General features: G+C 40.3%; 1 protein-coding gene across 1 annotated transcript; it reads left to right on the top strand.

The window, feature by feature from the left end:
- Nucleotides 1-1,635: 1,635 nt before the first annotated feature.
- On the top strand, nt 1,636-27,661 carry tmem65 (transmembrane protein 65). Its single transcript, XM_038966733.1, has 7 exons — nt 1,636-2,638; nt 17,586-17,630; nt 19,568-19,635; nt 20,138-20,192; nt 23,013-23,055; nt 24,449-24,554; nt 24,980-27,661. The coding sequence occupies exons 1-7, from the start codon at nt 2,380-2,382 to the stop codon at nt 25,097-25,099; spliced, it is 696 nt and encodes a 231-aa protein (XP_038822661.1). The 5' UTR covers nt 1,636-2,379; the 3' UTR covers nt 25,100-27,661.

Here is a 27,661-nt window from a genome sequence, read left to right as displayed (position 1 = left end):
GAGATTTCTAAATCCTCTGACCAATTTTTATCACTCAAACTCTCCTGTCTGATTTATCTATAGTTATGCACATGCACAAAAGGGATTTAATTACAATTATAAACCTGGTTCAATCCCTGAATGCTGCTTGGCTGAAAGCCTTTTTATATCAGACCATATACCACAGGTATGACAGAAAATTACTTTTTACTGTTCAAATTACACAGCAATAAGGCACCCCAGGGGTTTGTTGTGTTATATGGCCAATATACCACTGCTAATGGCTGTATCCAGGCACTGGATAGGTATATTGGCCATATACCATACCCCCTTGTGACTTAATGCTTAAAACTTCTTAACCTCTATGGGATCCCCGCGGGACGGTTGAGCTAACGTGCGTAATGTGATTAGCATGAGGTTACAAGTGACAAGAACATTTCCCAGGACATAGACATATCTGATATGGGCAGAAAGTTTAAATTGTTGTTAATCTAACTGTACTGTCCAATTTACAGTAGCTACTACAGTGAAAGAATACCATGCTATTGTTTGAGGAGAGTGCACAGTTAAGAACTTCAAAACATGTATTTATAAACCAATTAGGCACATTTGGGCAGACTTGATACAATATTTTGAACAGAATGCAATGGTTCACTGGATCAGTCTAAAACGTTGCACATACATTACTGCCATCTATTGGCCAAAATCTAAATTGAGCATAAACTGGAATAATACATTGTGGCCTTTCTCTTGCATTTCAAATATGATTAAAAATAAAATAAAAAATACACACGTTTTTTCTATGTATTATCTTTTACCAGATCTAATGTGCTATATTATCCTACTTAATTTCACATTTCCACAAACTTCCAAGTGTTTCCTTTCAAATGGTATCAAGAATATGCATATCCTTGCTTCAGGTCCTGAGCTAGGCAGTTAGATTTGGGTATGTCATTTTAGGCGAAAATTTAAAAAAAGGATCCGATCCTTTTCCCTTATAGCAGTCAAACGAGTTAAATTAACATCCATTGATGGAAGATGATCTGGCGAGTTTAATAAAGGCACATTATCTTTTCTCTTGCGATATATTCAAATTATTTTATTATGTCATGTCATAGCTAGCAACAATTATTATTTTGAGGTAAACCGAATTTTGCTTAAAATGTTGGTACAAGTTACTACGATATTCCTTCTTAGTTAACTCGATAACAATATGGGAAAATGTTTATTGTATAAATATGGCAACTCCTGCCGTGAAAAAAATGGGCTCATTTTCAAACCTTTTGAGCAGTTTTTAAGTGGTCATTGGTCTATAAATTGTAGCTGTTTAAAACAACAAGGTGGTAATAAAACAGCCGTTTGAGTAACTTTGTTTGACAAAAAGACAGCACGGGATAATTCCCTAGTTGTTTGATTGCCCTTTTAGCCGAATGTATGTACATTGGAATAATGTATATTTTATATTTGTAACGAATTACATTTTAATTGGATACGTTTTGTGTTGCATTTTGGTAAATGTGGTTTAATACTACTCGGGCCGAATTTCATGATCAAATTTGGAACAACAAATATCTCAGGACACGTGGTAGCTAGGAGCAAAAATAAATCATCTAGATGAATACATCTAAATGATATTTCAGCTCAATATAGTAAATTAAGATTGAGGAAAAACACGAGAGAAACCATAATGTCTTTGGGAGAAAAAAAAAACTACATTGGTCGCAAGTGGAAGTAATCGAGGAACGCTTCCAGTCGACGACAGTTTATGACGTTGAGCTCTATTTTTTGGGTCCATATCAATACTTTCTGATGAATTGCACGGACGTTTGCAATGAAATTGCTTATTTCTCAAACCAAAAAGAAAGAGGACCCGCTAACGCCACAATAGTAGCAGGCATGTCAGATCACGCGCGGTTTTGTGCAATTAACGTTAGCTAGCTACTGTGTTTTCCTTTCGTGAACTGCTCTGTCTTGCCAGACACATTTAGTAATGTTAATGTATTATTGCAGAAATGTAACAGGAGTCGACTGTAGTTGCTAGCAAACGTTACATAAAACCAGTCTTCCCAAATAATAGAAGAGGAGAGAGGACTTAAATGTTACATGTTGGGCATTAGCTACAAGGTAACGTTGCAACTTGGCAATAATACTTAACGTTACCTAGCTTAGCTTTACTTGCTAGCGTACTAGTGTGGGTTCGCTACTTTGACAGCTCTCATTACTCTAACACTTGCAATATTAGCTACTAACGTTACTACAGCGAACACCTTAGTTAACGTTAGTTAGCGTGCTGAATTATCTGGTAGGCAGTGCCGTTGAGCGTTAAACTGGTAAAGAACCTAGCCATTTTATTTGAAATTTTTTTTTTTTGTACGAGCATATTTGCCCTATTTTGCCACAATGTTCAAGCTTTGTCTTCAGATAGCTCTACGACCCACCATCTCAACAAGAGCAGTGCTGGAAAGTGTCACGGTCAGAAAGGTTTTGAAGGTGTCCCACTTGCAAAGTTGTTGGATGGGAACGCTCGGACGCAACGAGCCGCGGGAACCCCTAAACTCTCCAAAAAGAGCGAAAGAATTCATCTACAGCCTTCACCCCAAAGAAAGAACATGCTTGCTGAAAGAACTGCAGAGCTTTGAATCCATAGCTATAGCTCAAGGTAAGATAAAAACAGATCTTGCAAGTAAGTTCCTCTCCCATTTTTATAATGATTGACATTCCTTCCCTCACTCCCTCTGCAGGTAGGGTGACTTTGTGTTTCCTATTCTTACAGTGATGTCAGGAATGTTGAAACTTCCCACCCCAAGTTAGTCGCTATCGTGGTGGGAACAGTGTCCTCCACTTTTATCAATTGGGATATTCTGGGCAACATTTCAGTCATACATTTGTCATCTGTATTTTTCTATTTTCAATAGTCACTATTAGGATAAAGTAATTGCTGTTGTCAAATCAACTGACAGGCTACCATTTCGTTAATTTCATTTTTTTTAAACTTGTGTTTGACCTGCACAACTATGGGTGTTTTTTTTTTTAAATCCTGAAGTTCCTAATACGGTGTGAAAGTGTCCCTCAGCTTTGTAGTTTAACTTTTGTAGCCTTTTTGAATGGCCTTCAATAGGGAAAAACGTAGTGCAGTGGTCTTCAAGTGCAAAAACTTCATAAAAGTCAGGTGACAGAAGTAAATTCATCCACTAACACATAAAAAATAAATATGTATATTATATATATACATACATACACACACGCACAAGTATGTTGACAACACTTAGAATGATTGGATTTGACTTTTTCAGCCACACCCGTTGCTTACATGTGTATAAAATCGAGCACATAGCCATGCAATCTCCATTGACAAACATTGGGAGTAGAATGGCCTTACTGAAGAGCTCAGTTACTTTCAACGTGGCACCAACAAGTCAGTTCGTCACATTTCTGCACTGTTAGAGCTGCCCCGGTCAACTAAGTGCTGTTTATGTGAAGTGAAAACGTTTAGAAGCAACAACGGCTAAGCCGTGACGTGGTAGACCACACAAGCTCACAGAACGGGGCTGAAGTGCGTAGTGTGTACAAATCGTCTGTCCTTGGTTGCAACACTTACTACCGAGTTCCAAATTGTCTCTGGAAGCAACGTCAGCATGAGAACTGTTTGTCTGAAACTTAATGAAATGGGTTTCCATGGCCGACCAACCACACACAAGCCTAAGATCACCATGTGCAATGCCAAGCGTCTGCTGGAGTGGTGTAAAGCTCGCTGCCATTGGACTCTGGAGCAGTGGAAACACGTTCTCTTGAGTGATAAATCATGCTTCGCTAGCTGGCAGTCCGACAGTCAAATCTGGGTTTGGCAGATGCCAGGAGAAGACTACCTGCCCCAATGTATAGTGCTAACTGTAAAGTTTGGTGTAGTAGGAAAAATTGTCTGCAGCTGTTTTTCATGGTTTGGGCTAGGCCCCTTAGTTTCAGTGAAGGGAAGTCTTAATGCTACAGCATACAATGACATTCTCGACGATTCTGTGCTTGCAATTTTGTGGCAACAGTTTGGGGAAGGGCCTTTTTCTGTTTCAGCACAAAGCGAGGTCCACACAGAAATTGTTTGTTGATTGGTGTGGAAGAACTTGACTGGCCCGCACACCTTTTGGATGAATTGGAACGCCGACTGCGAGCCTGGCCTAATCGCCCAACATCAGTGCCGAACCTCACTAATGCTCTTGTGGCTAAATGGAAGCCAGTCCCCGCAGCAATGTTCCAACATCTAGTGTAAAGCCTTCCCAGAAGAGGCTGGGAGGCTGTTATAGCAGCAAAGGGGGACCAACTCAATATTAATTCCCATGATTTTGAAATGAGATGTTCAACGAGCAGGTGTCCACATACTTTTGGTAATGTGTCTGTGTATATGAAATGAAATGCGTTTTCACTCATTTGATGATAGAATCAGAGTTTCTAAACCCAGAGGCCAAACATTGCGAGGAATGCTTGTGAAACAGACACGGCCGGAGTTTGAGGTTTGAGAAGTCTGAGAGAAGTGAAAAATTCTTCCTTATTTCTTTATTTTCTCATTCTAAAGGCACAACCTCGATTTGAGACAATGTCTTAAAGCCCCAGTGCAGTCAAAAACGAGATTTTCTTGTGTTTTGTATATATATTTCCATGCTGAGTTTGGAATAATACAGTGAAAATTATGATAATGCCTTTTTTAGTGTAAGAGATGTTTGAAAAGACAGTCTGAAATTTCAGCCTGTTTTGGTGAGATGTAGTGTTGGACTGCCTGGTGACATCACCAGGCGATACATTAGTTAATAGATTAGACCAATAAGAAAGAGTTCCCCTCTGCCAACAACAGCTAGTTTTCAGTTTTCCCCTCCCCACTCAGACCACTCCTAGACAGTCCTAACAACATTCTTGTTTGAGAAATTGCAATTGATATTAAAAACGGCCTTATTGGACCTTTTTAATTAGCCTAGTTGAAGATGTTATTGATCAAACCTTGTGAAAGTGATAAACTGACATGTTTTCATTTTTGTCCAAAACAACTTTATATTGAATGATTGGCTTTGATTTGACTGCCTGCACATGTGCAGTTTGGCGTCAGACCGTTTATCTGCGCGTGAGCTTAGCTAGCCAATGTCACCATGACATCGAAAGTTTTTGCCTATTTTCATACTGCATTGTCTTTGATACAATCGTAAAGCCCATTCAAAAGATTGGGGGGACATGATACGGAAGTAAACCGGAAGGGATGGTTACTTCCACTATGGCTGCCATGCAGTGCATGTTCATTGCACAACCTTACCAAATGCTTATGCCATTTTGTGTATTTGGTGCTGCAGTGGTATCTGAAGGCATTTGGAGTAGAGGTCGACCGATTTTTCAACGCCGATACCGATTATTGGAGGACAAAAAAAGCCGATACCGATTAATCAGACTATTTTTATTTATTTATTTGTAATCATGACAATTACACCAATACTGAATGAACACTTATTTTAACTTAATATAATACATCAATAAAATCAATTTAGCCTCAAATAAATAATGAAACATGTTCAATTTGGTTTAAATAATGCAAAAACAAAGTGTTGGAGAAGAAAGTAAAAGTGCAATATGTGCCATGTAAGAAATCTAACGTTTTTAAGTTCCTTGCTCAGAACATGATAACATATGAAAGCTGGTGGTTCCTTTTAACATGAGTCTTAAATATTCCCAGGTAAGAAGTTTTAGGTTGTAGTTATTATAGGACTATTTCTCTCTCTACCATTTGTATTTCATATACCTTTGACTATTGGATGTTCTTATAGGCACTTTAGTATTGCCAGTGTAACAGTATAGCTTCCGTCCCTCTCCTTGCTCCTACCTGGGCTCGAACCAGGTACACATTGACAACAGCCACCCTCGAAGCAGCTTTACCCATGCAGAGCAAGGGGAACAACTACTCCAAGTCTCAGAGCGAGTGACGTTTGAAACGCTATTAGCGCGCACCCCGCTAACTAGCTAGCCATTTCACATCGGTTACACCAGCCTAATCTCGGGAGTTGATAGGCTTGAATTCATAAACAGCAGAGCTGCTGGCAAAATGCACGAAAGTGCTGTTTGAATGAATGCTTACGAGCCTGCTGGTGCTCACCATCGCTCAGTCAGACTGCTCTATCAAATCATAGACTTAATTCTAACATAATAACACACAGAAATACAAGCCTTAGGTCATTAATATGGTTGAATCCGGAAACTAAGCATTTATTCTTTCAGTGAAATACGGAACAGTTCCGTATTTTATCTAACGGGTGGCATCCATCAGTCTAAATATTCCTGTTACATTGCACAACCTTCAATGTTATGTCATAATTACGTAAAATTCTGGCAAATTAGTTCGCAATGAGCCAGGCGGCCCAAACTGTTGCATATACCCTGACTCTGCGTGCAATGAACGCAAGAGAAGTGACACAATTTCACCTGGTTAATATTGCCTGCTAACCTGGATTTCTTTTAGCTAAATATGCAGGTTTAAAAATATATACTTCTGTGTATTGATTTTAAGAAAGGCATTGATGTTTATGGTTAGGTACACGTTGGAGCAACGACAGTCCTTTTTCGCGAATGCGCACTGCATCGATTATATGCAACGCAGGACACGCAAGATAAACTAGTAATATCATCAACCATGTGTAGTTATAACTAGTGATTATGATTGATTGATTGTTTTTTATAAGATAAGTTTAATGCTAGCTAGCCACTTACCTTGGCTTCTGACTGCATTCGCATAAGAGGCGGGCTCCTCGTGAGGCAGGTGGTTAGAGCGTTGGACTAGTTAACCGTAAGGTTGCAAGTTCAAATCCCCGAGCTGACAAGGTAAAAATCTGTCATTCTGCCCCTGAACAAGGCAGTTAACCCACCGTTCCTAGGCCGTCATTGAAAATAAGAATGTGTTCTTAACTGACTTGCCTAGTTAAATAAAGGTGTAAAAAAATATATATATATATATATAAATGTTTTTTGAAATCGGCAAAATCGACGTCCAAGATTACCGATTTCCGATTGTTATGAAAACTTGAAATCGGCCCTAATTAATCGGCCATTCCGATTAATCGGTCGACCTCTAATTTGGAGTACCATAATATGCTATGGCGTCTCTCTGCAGCTGAATGTCTTCTCATTCCAAAGTATGCCGCATCATACTCATTAGCAATAGGCCTACTTCGGGGATGAAATCAGACTTGACAATGTAGCCTATGGCTCATGTATGACTGCCATACCATGTAACTCCCTGGTGGGGACTTCTTGTTCCATTCATCCTTGTAGAGTTTTGTACAGTAGGGTTGGGCGACATTACGATAGTATCGGATATCGAAGATGATTGACCGCTATCGTGATGTGACAGACGATTTCAACTTGACTGGCAGCACGCATTAAAGAGCTGACCGCGCAGCCCACAGCAGGGCAATGCCAAGTGGCCTATTCCTTTCCTATAGCCTGAATAACCTATTTCAATAACTGTTATAAACTACAAGCTAAGATTTTCACCAAAGCAGTGCATTCTCAATGTTGGATGATTTGGGCCATATAGCTGAAGCCCATTACATTTTTTTGTAGCGGACACTCAATTATAAAAGCCTAATGTTGTATTTTATCTTAACGGAGTTCTAGACTCAAAGTTTTAAGCTGATCTGTTCAGTCTCTTATTAGAATGGCATGCTCTTAGCACTGACTGATTTGTAGATCCATCACTGGAGGTAAATTGTTCCCCTAAGTATATAGCTGGAATCCTGGTCCTGTGAATAGTACAACTTCTCATGGTCCTACACATTTCCTCTCCTCTCTAAAACTAAGTGCATTGTATTTGGTAAAAATAATTCCCTAAGTTCTAGACCTCAGCTGAATCTGGTAATGAATGGTGTGGCTTTTGAACAAGTTGAGGAGACTAAATTGCTTGGGTTTACTTAGTGATGCACCGATATGACATTTTTGGCCGATACCAATATTTTCCTTGCCCAAAAAAACGATACTAATAATTTTTTTTTTATAAACAAACATTTTTTATTTTTATTTTTTAAAATCAACCCTTTAAGCATTCTAGTACAGTTAATTTACTTAATACCCATCCCGGATCCGGGAGCATCCTCGTCAAAAAAGCTGACTAGCCTAGCCTAACGGGACAGGGATATAATATAATTTTCATGAAATCACAAGTCCAATACAGCAAATGAAAGATAAACATCTTGTGAATCCAGCCATCATTTCCGATTTTTAAAATGTTTTACAGCGAAAACACAATATGTATTTATATTAGCTAACCACAATAGCCAAACACACAACGGCATATTTTCACCATGTTTCCACCGCATAGGTAGCTTTCACAAAACCCACAAATAGAGATAAAATTAATCACTAACCTTGAACAACTTCATCAGATGACAGTCTTATAACATCATGTTATAAAATACATTTATGTTTTGTTTGAAAATGTGCATATTTATAGCTACAAATCCTGGTTTTACATTGCAACCACCATCACAAATAGCACCAAAGCAGCCAGAATAATTACAGAGAGCAACGTGAAATACATAAATACTCATCATAAAACATTTATGAAAAATACATGGTGTACAGCAAATGAAATATAAACATCTTGTGAATCCAGCCAATAATTCAGATTTTTTTAAAGTGTTTTACAGCGAAAACACAATATATATTTCTATTAGCTCACTACAATAGCCAAACACACAATGCCATTTACTCCCCGCCAAAATAGCTTTCACAAAACCGACAAAATAGAGATAAAATTAATCACTAACCTTGAACAACTTCATCAGATGACAGTCTTATAACATCATGTTATACAATACATTTATGTTTTGTTCGAAAATGTGCATATTTAGAGCTGCAAATCGTGGTTATACATTGTGAATACGTAGCAACAATTCACCAAAATCTCCGGAGATATTTTGGACAGTCATCTAATCAAAGAACTCATCATAAACTTTACTAAAAAATACATGTTGTACAGCAAATGAAAGATACACTGGTTCTTAATGCAACCGCTGTGTTAGATTTTTAAAAATAACTTTACTACAACATACAAAATGCATTATTGTGAGACAGCGCTCACCTATTCTCCGCCGAGTTGGAGTCAACATATTACACAAAAATACGAAATATAATCATAAATTGTGTCTTACTTTTGCTGAGCTTCCATCAGAATGTTGTGCAAGGAGTCCTATTTCCAGAATAAATCGTTGTTTGGTTTTAGAATGTCCATTTCTTCTGTCGAATTAGCAACTTTGGCTAGCATTGTGGCGCGAACATGCCCATCTCTTGGTGCAAAGAACGGAAAATTCCAAAAGTTCCAATAAACGTTGAATAAACTGATCAAACTCGGTTGAAAAATCCTACTTTATGATGTTTTTCTCATATGTATCAAATAAAATCAGAGCCGGAGCAATTCGCCGTGTATACCGAACGCTTTTCAGAAGACAATGTCGAGGTCCCCAGCGCGCCGTCGAAAACAAACAAAATACCGGACCTGCCACTCCAAAAGCTCTTATTCGGCCTCAGATCAAGCTAGACACCCCATTCAACCTTCCACTGCTTGTTGACATCTAGTGGAAGGGGTATGAAGTGCATACATATTGATAAATAAAAGCCAGTTGAATAGGCAGGCCCTGAAACAGAGCCTCGTTTTCAGATTTTTCACTTCCTGTATGGAAGTTTGCTGCCAAATGAGTTCTGTTTTACTCACAGATATAATTCAAACAGTTTTAGAAACTTCAGAGTGTTTTCTATCCAATAGTAATAATAATATGCATATTGTATGATCTAGAACAGAGTACGAGGCTGTTTAATTTGGGCACGATTTTTTTCCAAAGTGAAAACAGCGCCCCCCTATTCACAAGAAGTTAAATAGTTAACACACACACATGGACGCAGCGGTCTCAAGCACTGCATCTCAGTGCAAGAGGCGTCACTGCAGTCCCTGGTTCGAATCCAGGCTGCATCACATCCAGCCGTGATTGGGAGTCCCATAGGGCGGCACACAATTGGCCCAGCATCGTATGTGGTTTGGCCGGGGTAGGCCGTCATTGTATATAATAATTTGTTCTTAACTGACTTGCCTAGTTAAATAAAGGTTACACACACACCACACTGACCAAAAAGTTATTTTGTTGGCATTTACGTATGTCCCCATTACCAGTAAAACATAATCAAAACCTATTTCTTTCACTTACTTGCTGTGCTGTTTCGTTGTTCATTTTATTCAGTCGTTTCATTCTCAACCCGGATTTCTCATACTTTGGAACGCCGTTGGGGTCTTGGTGTGTCAAAAAGGATACACGTCAAATAACACTATTCGACACGTCAAATAACACTATTCGACACGTCAGGACCTGAATACGACTGCACGTCACATAATAATTGAATGCGTTCATTCATTTTTTACGTTATTACACATTGATTACACTCACTCGTATTTCATATGTCACAACAATTCATCGATATGTATGCTATGATACTGGTAAAGTTGTATCGCGCACCTACAGTGCTGGTCATAAAAAAAGCTAGCTAGCTCATGGATGCAAACAATGTTCATCCCCAAAAACATAGCAAAACGTCAATCTGTTTCAGTAGCTATAGTTAGCTAGCTAACCCTAATTTATAAGACAGTTCTTATTTGATTAATGGTGGTCGGACCCATCAATGTGACGCTAGCCACAATAGTGGACTTTGCGGTTAGCCTTCAAAATAAAAGTGTGTAATTGACAGTGATGCAAATTAATACAAATAGTATAATTTTGCCATAATTGAATAGATCATGCTAAGCGAGGTTGGAATGTTATATAAAATGTTATATTAATTTGACAATCTGTTGAAATCACACTGGATGTATTATACTTTAGAATTGCTTTGCATACTTATTTCACTGTACAGCCTTACCTATGGATTGTGGATCAATGACATGGGGTATCAGTCTACTCGGTGATACCCAGAGAACATTAACGTCGTAGCTCTTATTGCGGGACTCTGAAACAACTGTGAATTGAGCCACATTTATTGTCAACCTATGTGTATTGAACACTATTCCCAAGGAAAAACAATACTGCGTGGATGTTTTGGAGTCTGATAACTCTGAGGAGGACATTTGGAAAATTGAGTAGAGTTGAGTAGAGTGATACCCCATTTCATTGATCCCCAATCCTTAGGGAAAGCTGTACAGTGCAATATGAATGTCAATTCACACAATAGGTTGACTGGGGAGGTGATTTCACACAGTCACAGTCCCGCGATAAGAGCTACAACGCTAATATTTGCATAAACTCTTCACAGTTGTGTTCTGTGGGTGTCACCGAGTAGACTGATACCCCATTTCATTGCTTCACATTCCAACCTTGTTTAACATTATCTAGTCTAAATATGGCATGATTCCACCAATTGTAACCTTCTGCATCACTTTCAAAGAGGTACTTTTATTTCAAAGGCAAACCGCAAATTCCACTATTGTGCCTAATACTTATTGTGGCTAGCTTCACAACATATAACCCGGTCCGGTCGAGCCTCACTAGCCAGATGAAGCTATCTGGCTGCTTATAACGTTAGCTTTGGGCAACAGGGTTAAGTAGCTGGCTAGCTATTTATTTTCATGAACTGAAGTTCAATTTCAATAGGCAACCTAGCTAATAGTTACTCATGAGGATTCCTAAATCGTTGCTAAGAATAATGAAAATTACTGCAGTTTCTCTACTGGTCATTGTTTTCAGGCTGGTTGTATTGGTGCAAGCTAGGTACCAAGCTAAAGCTAGCTAGATACCCCAGAAGTTGCTGTCAAACAAATAATGCTTTATTACTAACGCTGTATTGTAATCACATCGTTCGTGGCCGGTGTTTGCTTGTTTGCAGACTTTTTTGTACAACTTTGACAGTGCTACTGATAGTAGTGGTGGTGCTTGGCTTGCACGTGCAAATTCAGAACACACAAAATTCTATAATAGAACTGGGTTATTTGACGTGTCAAATTAAAAGCTTATTTAACTCGTCAAATAGTGTTATTTGACTTATCTATTTTTGACACCCAAACGGCGTTCCATAGTATGTCGTGAAGCTAATAGCAGTGGCGCCATTACTGTGTAACTCCGGTAGGGCAACATCTGAAAAATAGCACTCTTGGTAGTGTGTAGTTGCCAAAATCACCCTTGACAGAGAACGGTTGATTGTCAAGGGCAATGAATTCCATTATCTTGGCATTAATGGATTTCGCCTTTGAGTTGTCTCGCTGAAATTTTCTTACTCTTTCAAATGACTGCTCGACTTGTTGACTGCTCGATCCACACAGCAGACATTGTGGGCTAGGTTAGGAATTCTGTGTTGCACGTGTAGCGCAACATTTTACTTGACGCCATTACGTCATGTACCTACGTTATATAGGTATGCACGTTAGCTTTGACATCGGTTATTAACATACGCTTTAAACTAGACACCGGGCCGATACCGATATTATAATTTTTAGCTAATATCGGTCGATTCCGATATGTTTATTTATTTATTTATTTATTTTAATATTTTTTTATATCGTGCATCCCTTGTAAACTGTCATAGTCAACCTATAGATTCAATGTTGTAAAGATAGGGAGAGGTTTGTCCGTAATAAATATGCTCTGCTTTTTTGACACCGCACAGAGCAAGTCCTGCATGCTTTAGTTTTATCTAATCTTGATTATTGTTAAGTCATATGGTCAAGTGCTGCAAAGAAAGTCAAGCTGCGGCTGGCCCAGAACAGAGCGTCACGTCTTGCTCTTCATTGGCTAAGAGTTGAGGAAAGACTGACTGTATCACTTGTTTTTATAAGAAACATTATTGTGTTGGAAATTCCCAATTGTTTGCATAGTCAACTTACACACAACACTGACACACGCACACTTACCCGACCAGACATGCCACCTGAGTCTTTTCACAGTCCCCAGGTCCAGAACAAATTCAAGGAAACGTACAGTATTATACAGAGACATGAGTGCATGGAACTCCCATCTTAAATAGCGCAAGGGAACAGCAAACCTGGTTTTTAAAAAACAGTGACCTTCTTGTTGTGTGTATCTCATAGATGCGCACACACACTACATGTTTATGTATGTAAATTGTAAAGTCTTCTGTCTGTAATGTATTTTTTGTAATGTGTCGGACCCCAGTACGACTAGCTGTCGCCATTGGCGTCAGCTAATGTGGATCCTAATAAATCAAAATCCTTGACTTTAACCCCGGGAGAAATATGTAAGCTTGAAGTACAGTGACCTTTTCCAGAGCTCATTCCTGACCCTCCCTCATGCCAGCTGGTCTCTCTTGGAGCAGGCCTCTGACAGATGGGCTCCCTCCACCATGTCCCTGTTATGCCAGCCTCTGGTAAATACCCAGGAAATCAGTTAAGCACTATTAGCCCTGATGCCTCCTTGGTCATACATTCAGAGCTTTAAATGGACAACCATCATGCAATTCAGGTTCTTCTTTTCCCAGACGTGTTCACTCTATATGTGAATGAGTGCAGTGGCTAATGAGAAGAGCCTAATGTTTTGCACTGGTGCTCATTATAGTTTCATTTTTATAGTAAAATTGTAGAGGGTTCACGAGATAGACCTAGGCGTTTATCTTCTTTAATTGTACATCCAATGTCAATGCATTATGAGGAGCATTTTCTCTTGCTGTTTGAACTGAAATTATAAAAGCCACCCAGTCAGGCGAGTTAACTTTTGACATCCAGTACATACCGTACCTCATAGCTTATTATTAAATGTTTGAGGAATTGAGGAGTGTGACAATGTACTTCAGCTTTCAGTAGATGAAGCCCTTTTTCCATAGAAGTCCCAGTGAAACTACCTTTACACACACAGCCATGCCCAACTCTTCTCTTTATGTGCCCCGTATCCCCCTTTTTTCCCCCTCCAGACTCTGAGGTGTCCAGCTGCACAAGCCAGTTGCGTGGCCAGAGTGAGACACCTGAAGGAGAAGTGGGGTTACAGGGTACAACAATGTGTGTTTTTCTCACGGACGGACTGCCAACATTTCCCTTGCCTGCTTTGTGTACCTTCAGTGTTTCCCCTAAGAACACGGGCTGGGGTTTTCCTGTTTTTATTTATTTCTTTTTCATTTTATCTCCTGCTCTCAATGACATCACCAGCCAATTCTATATTAACCCCAAAAATGTTTTGCTAACGTTACTGTAACTTAGCTAACAATTACTACATACTGTACATCTATTAATAGGGTTGGTTCATGGAGATAGTTAGAGGGTGCAACATGTGTCTGAGAGCACATTTTCTTCTACTACTATGAGTTTGAGTGTGTTGTTTGAATCGGTATAAAGCCAAGGTTGGTGACAAAGATATATGTTGTTGTAACTTGTCACTCTGATCTTAAACTCTTCTCTGCAGAAATATTTTTGTTGTTCCGGCAATGATTTAGCAGCAGCAGTGCGCTGCGCTAAATGAATATAGGGGAAACACTGACTTTACTCAAGTTTGTCCATACTGTTGCCACATTGTCGGCTGGCATGACAATCCAATGCTGCTGCCTTGTTCCATGTTACTCTGTGTTCAACATGAAATCCCCAGGAGAGTCAGTTTAGTGATTCAGATAACTTTTCTTTTTTCACATTCTTGTTTGTCCCTAGTTGTGAGGCTTGTGATTACAACATCGGCCTAAACAGAGTTCAACACAGAAATTGCCCTGAATGTCAAGGGGCACTGTGGCATTTCAGTAATGGGCTATTTAAAATGTTAATCCTGTGAACCAAACCTTAAGGCCCTATTCCCACTACGAGATATGAAGGAGAGTCTGAGGAGTGGAGTGGCAAAAAGGATTTCTACTTTTCAATTCACATTACATCCTTACCTTTCGTTGTGGCTGGCGATGCGACACTCTTGGTCCGCAGCTCAAATTGACCTTAAATATCACAGTAGTCAGTAAGCACAAACTATTCAACAATGACAAACTTTTCTTCTAAAACATTTTACACTATTGAATAATGCAACCAAACCATATGACAATTTACAAGCATGTGGAGACAGTGTTTATTTTCTTGTCTGTAGGCTACAGTCATTACATTTTAGCTTCAAGACAAATGTAGAGTTGCTAACTGCATGTCTTCATCAAGTAACGTTAGCCTATCTAAAATTAACGATTTTTAAACCTCTCATATGCATATAAAGTACAGTAGGCCTACTTTACAACAAACCAGGCTTCATTTTTTAAAATCAATATCATGCAAATCATTACATGTGCTAAAAGCAAATTGCAACTGAAAACGTGGGTGTAAGTGAATGCACTGCGACAAGCTGTTTTATATGGAAGCCCAAGCCCACTACCAAATTTTTTTAAATAAATTGCCTCATGATTTGTCAATGTGCACAATTAGTCTGTGCTTCAGTCTGATCAACTGTAGCTTACTGATAACAACCACAGCTGCAGGTAGCCTAGAGAAGCCTAAGTAAAAAAAAAATTTTTTTTAAATGAATGGAAGTAAATATGGAAGTAGTTTAGAGGCTAAAATAAGAGGTTAAATAGGTGATCTTTCTTATCTCTCAGATATAAGATAGACACTTCACAACAAACTTTCTTTATATTTTAGATTTTTTTTTAAAACGTTTCTGTGGTCTAAACTCAACGTTTCATCCATAGATTTTTTTGGTACCTTAAGGAGTCTTAAAATAGAATAGCTAAATGATGACTATCTTAAAACAACCCCCCCCTGCCGCCGACTTAGAAATGGCTTAGACTCTAGAGAGAGATTTATTAAATGGGTTTCTTCTTTTCAGAGCTCTTTGGTGAGCATTTTGATTTTCTTGTGTGGTTGGTATAAAGTGATGATTTTATTTTTTATATTGTTACAGTCCTTAGGTTGTCTGAGCAAGATAGTAGTTAGATTCCATAGAGATTGTAAAATGAGTGCACTGCCCTAACTTTGTCACTGGGAAACAACACATATTGGCACATTTCCCTGTTCCGCTCCAATTTTAATTTGGGAAATATTTACATCCACTACTTTAATTGGGGAGAATTAATTGTCCCTCAAAAGAATAGCAGACTAAAGACGAACACATCTCCTCTCCAATTCCGTCCTAGCAGCAGGTAGTCCTGCACTTCCCCTGTTAAACCTTTCTAATGTGTTGGAGTGCCAGTTCCTCAGAACTGTGACAGCGGGCAGATGGTGGTGACTATTGCCACAGACAGCAGGAGTAGACACTTCTGTAATTAGGTAGTTTCACATGCACCACTTCAGCTAAGCTCTGAGGGAAATGACTCATCAGCACTGCTGCTGCCTGCTGTGACCGTTATTGTTTAGAAGGGTAATATAGCGGGAGGGGTTGGACATTGGCGTGACCGATGACAAATATGTAGCCTTATGCTATTTCTCATTGAACATTTGCCTGAAGTCTACTGGCTGCAGATTGCACAGATATCAATTTTGTCATCTAGAAGTTTATTGATATTTTCCCATCAGCCAAGTGTCCTCCTTGAGTCAACAGAAATTAAATCGCACAAATAAGCTTTTGTTGTGTAGCGTTGTGTTGCATGGCCTTGTGCCGCAAGGCGTTGTGTTGCATGGCCTTGTGCCGCAAGGCGTTGTGTTGCATGGCCTTGTGCCGCAAGGCGTTGTGTTGCATGGCCTTGTGCCGCAAGGCGTTGTGTTGCATGGCCTTGTGCCGCAAGGCGTTGTGTTGCATGGCCTTGTGCCGCAAGGCGTTGTGTTGCATGGCCTTGTGCCGCAAGGCGTTGTGTTGCATGGCCTTGTGCCGCAAGGCGGTGTGTTGCATGGCCTTGTGCCGCAAGGCGGTGTGTTGCCTTAGGGTTACCTACAGACTTTGACCATGCCCCCTGCTCAACTCGTTTACTCGGCCACTAGCAAGGAGTTTATTATGGGTTTTATAGTGACACTCTCCCTCAGTGGGAGGTTCTACACTCCACACTGAAAGCCTGTTCTCTTCTATGAGCTGCTGTGCACTCATGAGCAGATTGACCCGCTGTTCTGATTAATTAGTATTCCATGACGGTCAATAGTATTTCCATTCTCATTAAAGTAACCTCGTCAGCTGGCGGTCACCTCGCCTTAATCTTGGGTTCACCTTTCCAGAAATAGCACCCCAGCCCCTTTGTCTCAAGGTAGGGTCCTTGACCTTTCCAAACGGCATTCATGTTAGAGGTGTGAATCTGTTTAGCACTGGGGTTTGTGTGTTAGTCTTTCTCAATGAATGAGAGACTACGTAGTTTGATAACTGTAATGGGAGACTTTCATGTCTGTCTGAATTCACTCCCACAAAACAGTTGACTGTCTAGTAGTCCTATGACTTTTTAAACACACGAACACATTCACTTGGAACATGCCCCTTTAGTTCTCAATGAATTTCCTACCAAGAATCTGTTTCTCACGAGACTATAGAATATGGAGCCTCTCAGAGCTGAGTAGTCAGCATTATACAGTGAACATGTTTATATTTGTGGTGAAGAGTTTGCAGTCTACACCTCTGTGCCAAACTTTTTGGGAGAGAAAGCATGAGGGTTGATCAGGATCTGAAAGTTCTACCCCAGTGCACATCATTTTGCAGATATGAATCTTTGTTTTTGATCTTGTCTTTCAGGGACTCAAGAGGCTTCACCGCTTACTCAAGCTCAGATCAAATACGGTAAGATAAAAGCGGTCTCTCAAATGATGAATGTAATTTTCTTTATACCATAGAGATTTATAGCTCAAAAGTTCTCAGTGGGATCAAAAGGGTCTATGCTTCCGTAGTCACATTATACCCCTTTGAAAACAGTTTCTCAAAAATAATTAATTATGACCTTTTGTTTTGTGAGCTTTTGTTTCCCAGCAGCTATATCCGTGCTATTTCTCTTAATGAACCCACAAAATAAACTTAGCAAAAGAAGAAACGTCATCTCACTGTCAAGTGCGTTTATTTTCAGCAAACTTAATATGTGTAAATATTTGTATGAACATAAGATACAACAACTGAGATGTAAACTGAACAAGTTCTACAGACATGTGACTAACAGAAATGGAATAATGTGTTCCTGAACAAAGGGGGATCAAAATCAAAAGTAACAGTCAGTATCTGGTGTGGCCACCAGCTGCATTAAGTACTGCAGTGCATCTCCTCATGGACTGCACCAGATTTGCCAGTTCTTGCTGTGAGATGTTACCGCACTCATCCACCAAGGCACCTGCAAGTTCCCAGACATGTCTGGGGGGAATGGCCCTAGCCCTCACCCTTCGATCCAACAGGTCCCAGACGTGCTCAATGGGATTGAGGTCCGGGCTCTTCAGGATGAGCCTGCAGGAGGGTACCACATGAGGGAGGAGGATGTCTTCCCTGTAACGCACAGCATTGAGATTGCCTGCAATAACAACAAGCTCAATCCGATGATGCTGTGACACACCGCCCCAGACCATGACGGACCCTCCACCTCCAAATTAATCCCGCTCCAGAGTACAGGCCTCGGTGTAACGATCATTCCTTCGTCGATAAACGCAAATCAGACCATCACCCCTGGTGAGGCAAAACCGCGACTCGTCAGTGAAGAGCACTTTTTGCCAGTTCTGTCTGGTCCAGCGACGGTGGGTATGTGCCCATAGGCGACATTGTTGCCGGTGATGTCTGGTGAGGACTTGCCTTACAACAGGCCTTCAAGCCCTCAGTCCAGACTCTCTCAGCCTATTGCAGACAGTCTAAGCACTGATGGAGGGATTGTGCGTTCCTGGTGTAACTTGGGCAGTTATTGTTGCCATCCTGTACCTGTCCCGCAGTTGTGCTGTTCAGATGTACCGATCCTGTGCAGGTGTTGTTACACGTGGTCTGCCACTGCGAGGACGATCAGTTGTCCGTCCTGTCTCCCTGTAGCGCTGTCTTAGGCATCTCACAGTACGGATATTGCAATTTATTGCCCTGGCCACATCTACAGTCCTCATGCCTCCTTGCAGCATGCTTAAGGCACATTCACGCAGATGAGCAGGGACCCTGGGCATCTTTCTTTTGGTGTTTTTCAGAGTCAGTAGAAAGGCCTCTTTAGTGTCCTCAGTTTTCATAACTGTGACTTTAATTGCCTATCGTCTGTAAGCTGTTAGTGTCTTAATGACCGTTCCACAGGTGCATGTTCATTAATTGTTTATGGTTCATTGAACAAGCATGGGAAACAGTGTTTATACCCTTTACAAAGAAGATATGTGAAGTTATTTGGATTTTTACGAATTATCTTTGAAAAACAGGGTCCTGAAAAAGGAACGTTTCTTTTTTGCTGAGTTTACATTAGAAAGTGTATAATGAGGGGAAATGTTCATGTCAGCCATTGAAAAATTGACTGGAAGCTGTCTTTCAGTAAATACATTTGGATTTTCCTCAATGTCAATAGGACACTGCCCCATAAACATACAGTACACACAGGCACAAACAAGCAGGCATGTGTGAGTCACTTAGTGACACGTGTGTTCTGCTGCCAGTAAATTCCATTACTCAATGGGAAAATGTATATTCACGTGCAGAGACCTAACTCCCAAGACAAGTTGATCTTAGCAGCAAATGATAAGAAAATTGTTGTTTTTATTGGGGTACTATCTTGTTTGCAGTGCTTCTACACAATGCGATCCCCTTTATTGGTTTTGGCTTCCTGGACAATGCCATCATGATTGCAGCAGTAAGTGGTATGACTTTTTCTGGTGTTTAAATTGACCTGTATTCATTGTTTAGTTTGAACTAGCATTTAAAATGTATTTTGTATTTCACGTTTTCGTTAGATACTGGCCGTGTCTGAATACCCATACCCTTCGCGTACTACATAGTATGCAAAAAAAGAAAGTGACATAGTATGTGACATTTTGAAAATAGTACTCTGACTGCGTCATCTCATGTGCGATTGCGTTGACTCCCGCCATTTGTTCATTTTGGTACAACCAGTCAATTTATCTGATTATCAGCTGTTGGCAGACATGTAAATCAGAAGAGACGAGTGAATTCTATTAGATCAAACACCAAAATTAGTATGCAGTTTAAGTATGTAGTACACTAGTATGGGTATTCGGCCACTGTGAGGATGAAAGGGAACATTGCAAATATAAATTGGGTGGGAAAGTCAACATGATTGCTAGCCCACCAAGAAACAAATGTCCACGTAATATTTCTGCTTTCTTGACTTTTAGGGAACCCAGATTGAGTTGTCTATAGGTGTCACCTTTGGATTATCGACCATGGCAGGTAAGACTGTTAAATTGTGATCTGAAATGTTCAAATTTGGCAGTAGCTCCCTCAATAAACATTGGTCAGAATACCTCTCAACCTTACAGGGGTCAAATATTTTTCTATGTAACAAAAGTCTAGCCAGCCTCTACCCAATGGGTTAGATTAACTGGTGTTCTGGAGATCACATCAAAAGATACAGCATATTGTCCTTATTTCAGAGCTAAACCAAAAGTACATATTAGGTTACCATCCAGTCTTGAAAGTGATGATGGTCAATTTTTTTGTTTTTGTCACCGCCTTGTGTATTACTCATCTTGAATCACACTGTGGCAGTAGATGGCAGTCATTTTACCCTCACTATGGGGCCTGATGGTATTTTGTAGGCTGTTTTTAGAAGCATGTAGGCATCTGTCCCTGTTATGAAGCTCTTCAAATAACATACTTTGTCTATTGGACACCAGTTACACCAACATACTTTCCCTGCTTGTTCCATTGATGGTTACTGCAGCTATTCACATTAGACAAAGCCCCTCCCAATAATTGTGGGATGGTTTTGTTTAGGCTATATACTTTTGTTTCGAGTGGACATACAATGCCAGACGGAAGCCACTCCTCAGTAAAAGGCACGACAGCCCGCTTGGAGTTTGCCAAAGGGCACCTAAAGACTCTCTGACCATGAGAAACAAAATTCTCTGGTCTGATGAAACCAAGTTTGAACTCTTTGGCCTGAATGCTAAGTGTCACTTCTGGAGGAAACCTGGCACCATCCCTACGGTGAAGCATGGTGGTGGCAGCATCCTGCTGTGGGGATGTTTTTCAGCGGCAGGGACTGGGAGACTAGTCAGGATCGAGGCAAAGATTAACAGAGCAAAGTACAGAGATATCCTTGATGAAAACCTGCTCAGGACCTCCGACTGGGGGCGAAGGTTCACCTTCCAACAGGACAACGACCCTAAGCACACAGCCAAGACAATGCAGGAGTGGCTTTGGGACAAGTCTCTGAATGTGCGTGAGTGGCCCAGCCAGAGCCCGGACTTGAACCCAATCGAACATCTCTGGAGAGACCTGAAAATAGCTGTACAGTAACGCTCCCCATCCAACCTGACAGAGCTTGAGAGGATCTGCAGAGAATAATGGGAGAAACTCCCCAAATACAGGTGTGCCAAGCTTGTAGCAATATACCCAAGAAGACTTGAGGCTGTAATCGCTGCCAAAGGTTGCTTCAACAAAGTACTGAGTAAAGGGTCTGAATACTTATGTAAATGTGATATTTCAGTTTACTTTCTTTAAAAAAAAAAAAATTAGCAAAAATGTCAAATCGTGTTTTTGCTTTGTCGGTATTGTGTGTTTGACGAGGGGGGGATTATTTAATAAATTTTAGAATAACCTACCAAAATGTGGAAAAAATCCAAGGGGTCTGAATACTTTCCGAAGGCACTGTACGTTTCTCTCGTGTAGGAATGAGTAGTGCAAATGTATCTGGTTTAATTGATTGGCCACTGAGCACGTCTTCTCAGTCCCAAACAACTGCTTTTGCAAGGCTTTTGGTTGGTTAGAGATACTTTCTGCTAATGCTCCCCAAAAAACTTTTTGGTACACTTAAGCTTTCTTTCTACAAAATCCATGTAGGGATGCAACTAGGGCTGGGACTTGCCAAGGACCATACGATACGATATTATCACAATACTTAGGTGTCTATGTATTGCGATTCTCACAATACTATGTGTATTGTGATTTGATACTGTGATTGCGATTCGTTCCAAACAAATTTCTGATGCAGAAGGATGAGAGAGCCACGAGAAAACAATACCTTTTGATGAGTCATGGAAATAAGAGCTCCCTATTTTGAAAGCTGCAATATTTAACTTTTTGGGCGAATTGGCCAAATTCACATAGAAATGTGAGTTATAGATCTATAATTTGCATCCAAATCAAGTCTAAGAAGAGGTATATGTTCTATGTGTGCTATTTCTACTTTTGGTTTTGTACACCAGCTGAAAATACAATATTTGTTGTTATTGAAGAGAATCAAGTGGTTTAGATGGTACAATGATTCTCTACACTAAACTGAAATTGGGCAAAGTACTACAATTTTAGTAACCAGGAAATGGCGGCGCGATTTCTGCATATTGCACCTCTTAAAAAGATGGAGAACAAGCTATACTGAAATTTTGGTGCATGTACAGCAAACTAGCGCAAAAATAATATTTCAATATTTGTATATTGTAAAAAATGATATCCCTTCCCCCCCATCACTAGATGCAACATTAGTATGTGGACCAGAATCCCTGGACCATTCTAGTGCCTTGGGGATCATTTTTGTAATATCACCACTGTCCAATGAAGAACAGTTTGATCATTGAAAACAAGAACACATGCTAGCCAATTCCAATCCTAATAATCAGTGCTGTCTAATGCTGGCACATATTTAATATACATCGATCTACTTGAATGAACTGTGCTTGATATTGGCTTGTCTCATCCATGATTTACCAAGTTCCACCATACATCCACAATGCAATTTACAGTCGCTCCTCATCCCAGTGCGATTCACAAGCAGCGTTTTCATGAGGCTTTCAGGGTTTATAGCAGTTGGATCTATGCAGTTCCTTGGGCCTGGTTCATATTGTGACTGACTGCTTATGAAATGAAGTAATAATACAATTCAGTACACTGATCCGATTTATAAACTGTAGAGACAGTGACCTTTTTGAACGTTTGAAAAAGGTATCAACATGGCACAACAGCTGTTCAGCGTTGTTTACATGTTTAAACAAACATCAGGAGCAGTTGTATTTAGAGACTGTGTAAAATCTAATTTGTCTTCTGTTACAGCTGCAGCTCTTGGGAACCTAGTGTCAGACCTGGCTGGACTTGGGTAAGAGCACCAACCACTTCTCCATTCTGTGTAATATTTAGTCAGTTATAACTTTCAAAGCCTTGCAAGTATTTCAGGGGTGGGGGTCACAAGTTACTGGGTAGACGGGTATGATTTTGACATACTTTTGGTAGCGTATGTGGACACCTGCTCGTCGAACATCTCATTTCAAACTCATGGGCATTAATATTAAGTTGGTCCCCCCTTTACTGTTATAACAGCCTCCACTCTTCTGGGATGGTTTTCCACTAGATGTTGGAACATTGCTGCAGGGACTTGCTTCCATTCAGCCACGAGGTCTGGCTCGCAGTCTGCGTTCCAATTCATCCCAAAGGTGTTCGATGGCGTTGAGGTCAGGGCTCTGTGCAGGCCAGTCAAGTTCTTCCACACCGATCTCGACAAACCATTTCTGTATGGACTTCGCTTTGTGGACAGGGGCATTGTCATGCTGAAACAGGAAAGGGCCTTCCCCAAACTGTTGCCACAAAGTGGAAGCACAGAATCGTATGAAAGGTTTGGCTGTAGCATTAAGATTTCCCTTCACTGGAACTAAGGGGCCTAGCCCGAACCATGAAAAACAGCCCCAGACCATTATTCCTCCTCCACCAAACTTTACAGTTGGCTCTATGCATTCGGGCAGGTAGCGTTCTCCTGGCATCCGCCAAACCCAGATTAGTTTGTCGGACTGCCAGATGGTGAATCGTGATTCATCACTCCAGAGAACGCGTACCCACTGCTCCTGAGTTCAATGGCAGCAAGCTTTACACCACTCCAGCCGATGCTTGGCATTGCGCATGGTGATCTTAGGCTTGTGTGCTGCTGCTCGGACATGGAAACCCATTTCATGAAGCTCCAGAAGAACAGTTATTGTGCTGACGTTGCTTCCAGAGGCAGTTTGAAACATGGTAGTGAATGTTGCAACCGAGGACAGACAATTTTTACGCGTTTCAGCACTCAGCGGACCCATTCTGTGAGCTTGTGCGGCCTACCACTTTGCAGCTGAGCCATTGTTGCCCCTAGATTTCCACTTCACAATAACAGCACTTAGAGTTGACTGACTGGGGCAGCTCTACAGGGCAGAAATGTTACGAAATTACTTGTTGGAAAGGTGGCATCCTATGACGGTGCCACGTTGAAAGTCACTGAGCTCTTCAGTACGGGCCATTCTACTGTCAATGTTTGTCTATGGAGATTGCATGGCTGTGCTCGATTTTTAAAATATTTTTAAATACACCTGTCATCAACGGGTGTGGCTGGAATAGCCGAATCCACTAATTTGAAGGGGTGTCCACATACTGTATGATTGATTTTTTTTATTTTCTTGAAATGGAATGGTAATACAAATTTTACATGACTACCATAGCTGTGTTTCTTATATTGTCTCTGTGGGCAGTCTTGCCGGATACGTGGAGGTCCTAGCCTCCAGGCTAGGGATGCAGGTTCCTGACCTCACCCCCAAGCAGGCGGACATGTGGCAGACCAGGGTTAGCTCCCACATGGTGAGTGATTTAGAAATGATTACCTTTTATGGGCTGGTCTACTCCTGTACTAAAAATCTTAATCTGGTTAGGGGAAACTGATGGTTTCTCTTCCCACATTGATCACAGCACGGATTCTCTCCTGTGTGTGTTCTCTGGTGTATAGTTAGATAGCTAGCAGAAGAAAAACTCTTCCCACATTGATCACAGCACGGATTCTCTCCTGGTGGTGTTCTCTGGTGTATAGTTAGATAGCTAGCAGAAGAAAAACTCTTGTCACATTGATCACAGCTATGAGGTTTCTCTCAAGGTTGAGATATTTAGAGGATGGGTGGGTTACTAGCGATCCATGTTCAAAGATTTATAATAACCTTAATAGTAACATGCACAAAACTCAAACTGTTGAACTTCCCATTTGACATGCATTTTTCTCCCGTTGTGTGCAGGGAAAAGGCATTGGAGTCACAATCGGATGCATTCTCGGAATGTTCCCCCTGTTATTCCTAGGGGATGATGAGGATGAGAGCAAGAAAAAAGAAGCACACACCAACACCACAGACTCTTAACAGCATGCGAACCAGCTTTCTCGTTTCAGGGTCAATTGCAAGCTGCATCATCAGCATGATTTTAAATTCATCTCTAACTCTGGAAAACCTTTCTTCTCTATTTCATAATATAAGACATGTCATTTATCCAAAGCGACATAGTCATGGGTGCATACATTTTACATACAGGTGGCCCGGTAATCGAACCCACTGTGCTGGCGTTGCAAGCGCCATGCTCCACCAACTGATCTTCCAAAAGTTTATTATGAGCCATTAGGCTTATTACAAAGTAGTTGCATTTGATGGCAAGTTATTTTCATAGGATGGATTTTGTAGATGAATTTGCCTAGGAGTTGAAAATGAGTTTGAGATGACTTTAAACCAATGTTATAAGATTGTGAAACAAAGGAACACGTGTCAACTGCTACCTCGATGGCATTTTATTTTTGGGGGGATTTGAAACGGCAAGAGTTGAACTAGCTTGTGCAATATATATTTTCAATATTTATTTTTCTTTTGATGAGGAATTTCTGTACAGTATATTATGCATTGAACTTTATTGATTGTTTGTCAACAAGGAAAAAGCAATTACGCTATGATTTGAAAAACTGGTCACAAATGCTGTTATTACCACTACCAACCCTGTTTTTCAGATGCATAATTACAAACATACCTCTACATTGAGTGTGCGTAATGCCTTGGGTTCCTAGCATGTCAGTCTTAAGTTGCCTATCTATTATTCTAACTGCTGATCTGTCTCTTAGCTTTCACATTTATTTTAGCAAAGCCAATTTTCACAGTCCATACCATATAAGTGCCTCACTTTATTGTCTTCACATCACTCTAACCAAATGTATTTTTATGACCTTTTTAAAAACCACTGAAGGGCTCCAGATGGTAATGGAACTGGGGTGATGAATCACTGGCAAGCATCAAGTAAAAGGTCAAGATAGCCTTTTTTGTAGGGTCCATTTTCATAGGAGGAGATTCGTAGGAGATTTTATTTTGTGAAATATTAAACTTCATGTTTGAAAGAACGTCATTGTTAATCTGCTGGATTTTAAAGAAATTAAGGAAACGAAGTGAGCTGAACAACAAAGAGTAAAACTGCGCACTCACTGTTTGTTAAAATGCAATTACAGCACCTATTCCGTTGCCAATATGATTGACTTTTTGTAGGATAGTTACTGTTTGTTCACTGATAGACAACCATTTGCTTATGGTGGCCTAAATCACATTTTTTCACATTGATGTAATCAAACTAGTCCTTTATTGTGTGAAAGGATCTTCTTTGTTTTCTGTTTATGAATATCGGTGTTTGTTTTTCCGTTTGCCTTTTCGTATTACAGTAAATGCAGTACTTAAACTGGAATGCCCCTCACCATGCTGCTGTATTTCCTCATGAACTGTAGTGAATGTTCATAATGACCCTTATTATTTAAACTATTACTGCCAAATGCATTTTTTTTGTCACCAAAGTACTTGGCTGTAAAAACTGCATATTTCATCATAACCGGACTGATAAGAAAATGGGCACCAAGGTGTAACATAAATGCTTTGATGGTTTTGTTTGAAAGCAATGGAGATGTTCTGTTCTGGGTGAGTAGTATTTCTGCAGTTTGATCATGATCTCACTCCATCCTTTTCTTTAGCGCTAATAGAAGCCATGCACTTGTTCCTCACCTCCTCTGCCCTCTGGTGGACGGAGACAATTTTTATTTGCCCCAACTCATTCTCCCTAATGCTTTTTCTCCTGGTGTACTCTGGTCTTGCTTGTTGCACCACTGTTGTGGGCTTGCTGGAGACTCCTGGTTACATGTGCCCTTCAGCTGTTTTAGGCTCTCCAGCTCCAGAGACCCTTGATCCACACGCTCTGTCCTTTTCTATTTGGTGTTTGTCTAACACCACTCTATTGGTCTCCTCTATAGTCTCGGAAATCCCAGACATATGTTGGAACATGTTAATGTGGAAAGTAAGCCATCTTGCTAAGGGATATACCATCTCAAGGATGTATTTTGCTCTTGCCAATTTTCTCCTGCAATCTTCATGTCTCCATCTCTTCTGTCTTTCGCCTTAACACTTTTTCTCTCACGAACATGTACATCAAGTTTCCCTCAATCTCATTTGGTGTTCTGTTCTCCAGTTTGATTCCTGTGGTATGGTTCTCTGTGTTTGTCTGTTTTGCAATCTGTATCTGAACCTCACTCCCCGTCATTGCTTTCCAACTCTTCTCTCCTTTCTTGGCTATTGGTCCACCATGATAGTGGTGTCCTCTCACCATGATATCAAAGCACACCTCCATCGTCCTATTCTGTTTTCTCTTTGTCACCATTAACGACATGCTAGAAAGTCTGGCATGGTAATAAGAACTATTCATTTAAACATACATGGACTTATCTAATGCTCATCCCCACTCCCATGTAAACGACAGGCACATAAAATGTATCTATGCTGCCATGTTTACATTTTAAAATGTATACTTATGCCAACAGAAATAGAGAAAATACTTTGTGTAAAAATACTGTTTGATCGCTCTTGTATTTTGCAATGATTTAATAAACCGATTGGAACTATTTCACCGTT

Source organism: Salvelinus namaycush, chromosome 27, assembly GCF_016432855.1.
Source record: "Salvelinus namaycush isolate Seneca chromosome 27, SaNama_1.0, whole genome shotgun sequence".
Classification (NCBI taxonomy): Eukaryota; Metazoa; Chordata; class Actinopteri; order Salmoniformes; family Salmonidae; genus Salvelinus; species Salvelinus namaycush.
This window is presented reverse-complemented; position numbering and strand designations above follow the sequence as displayed.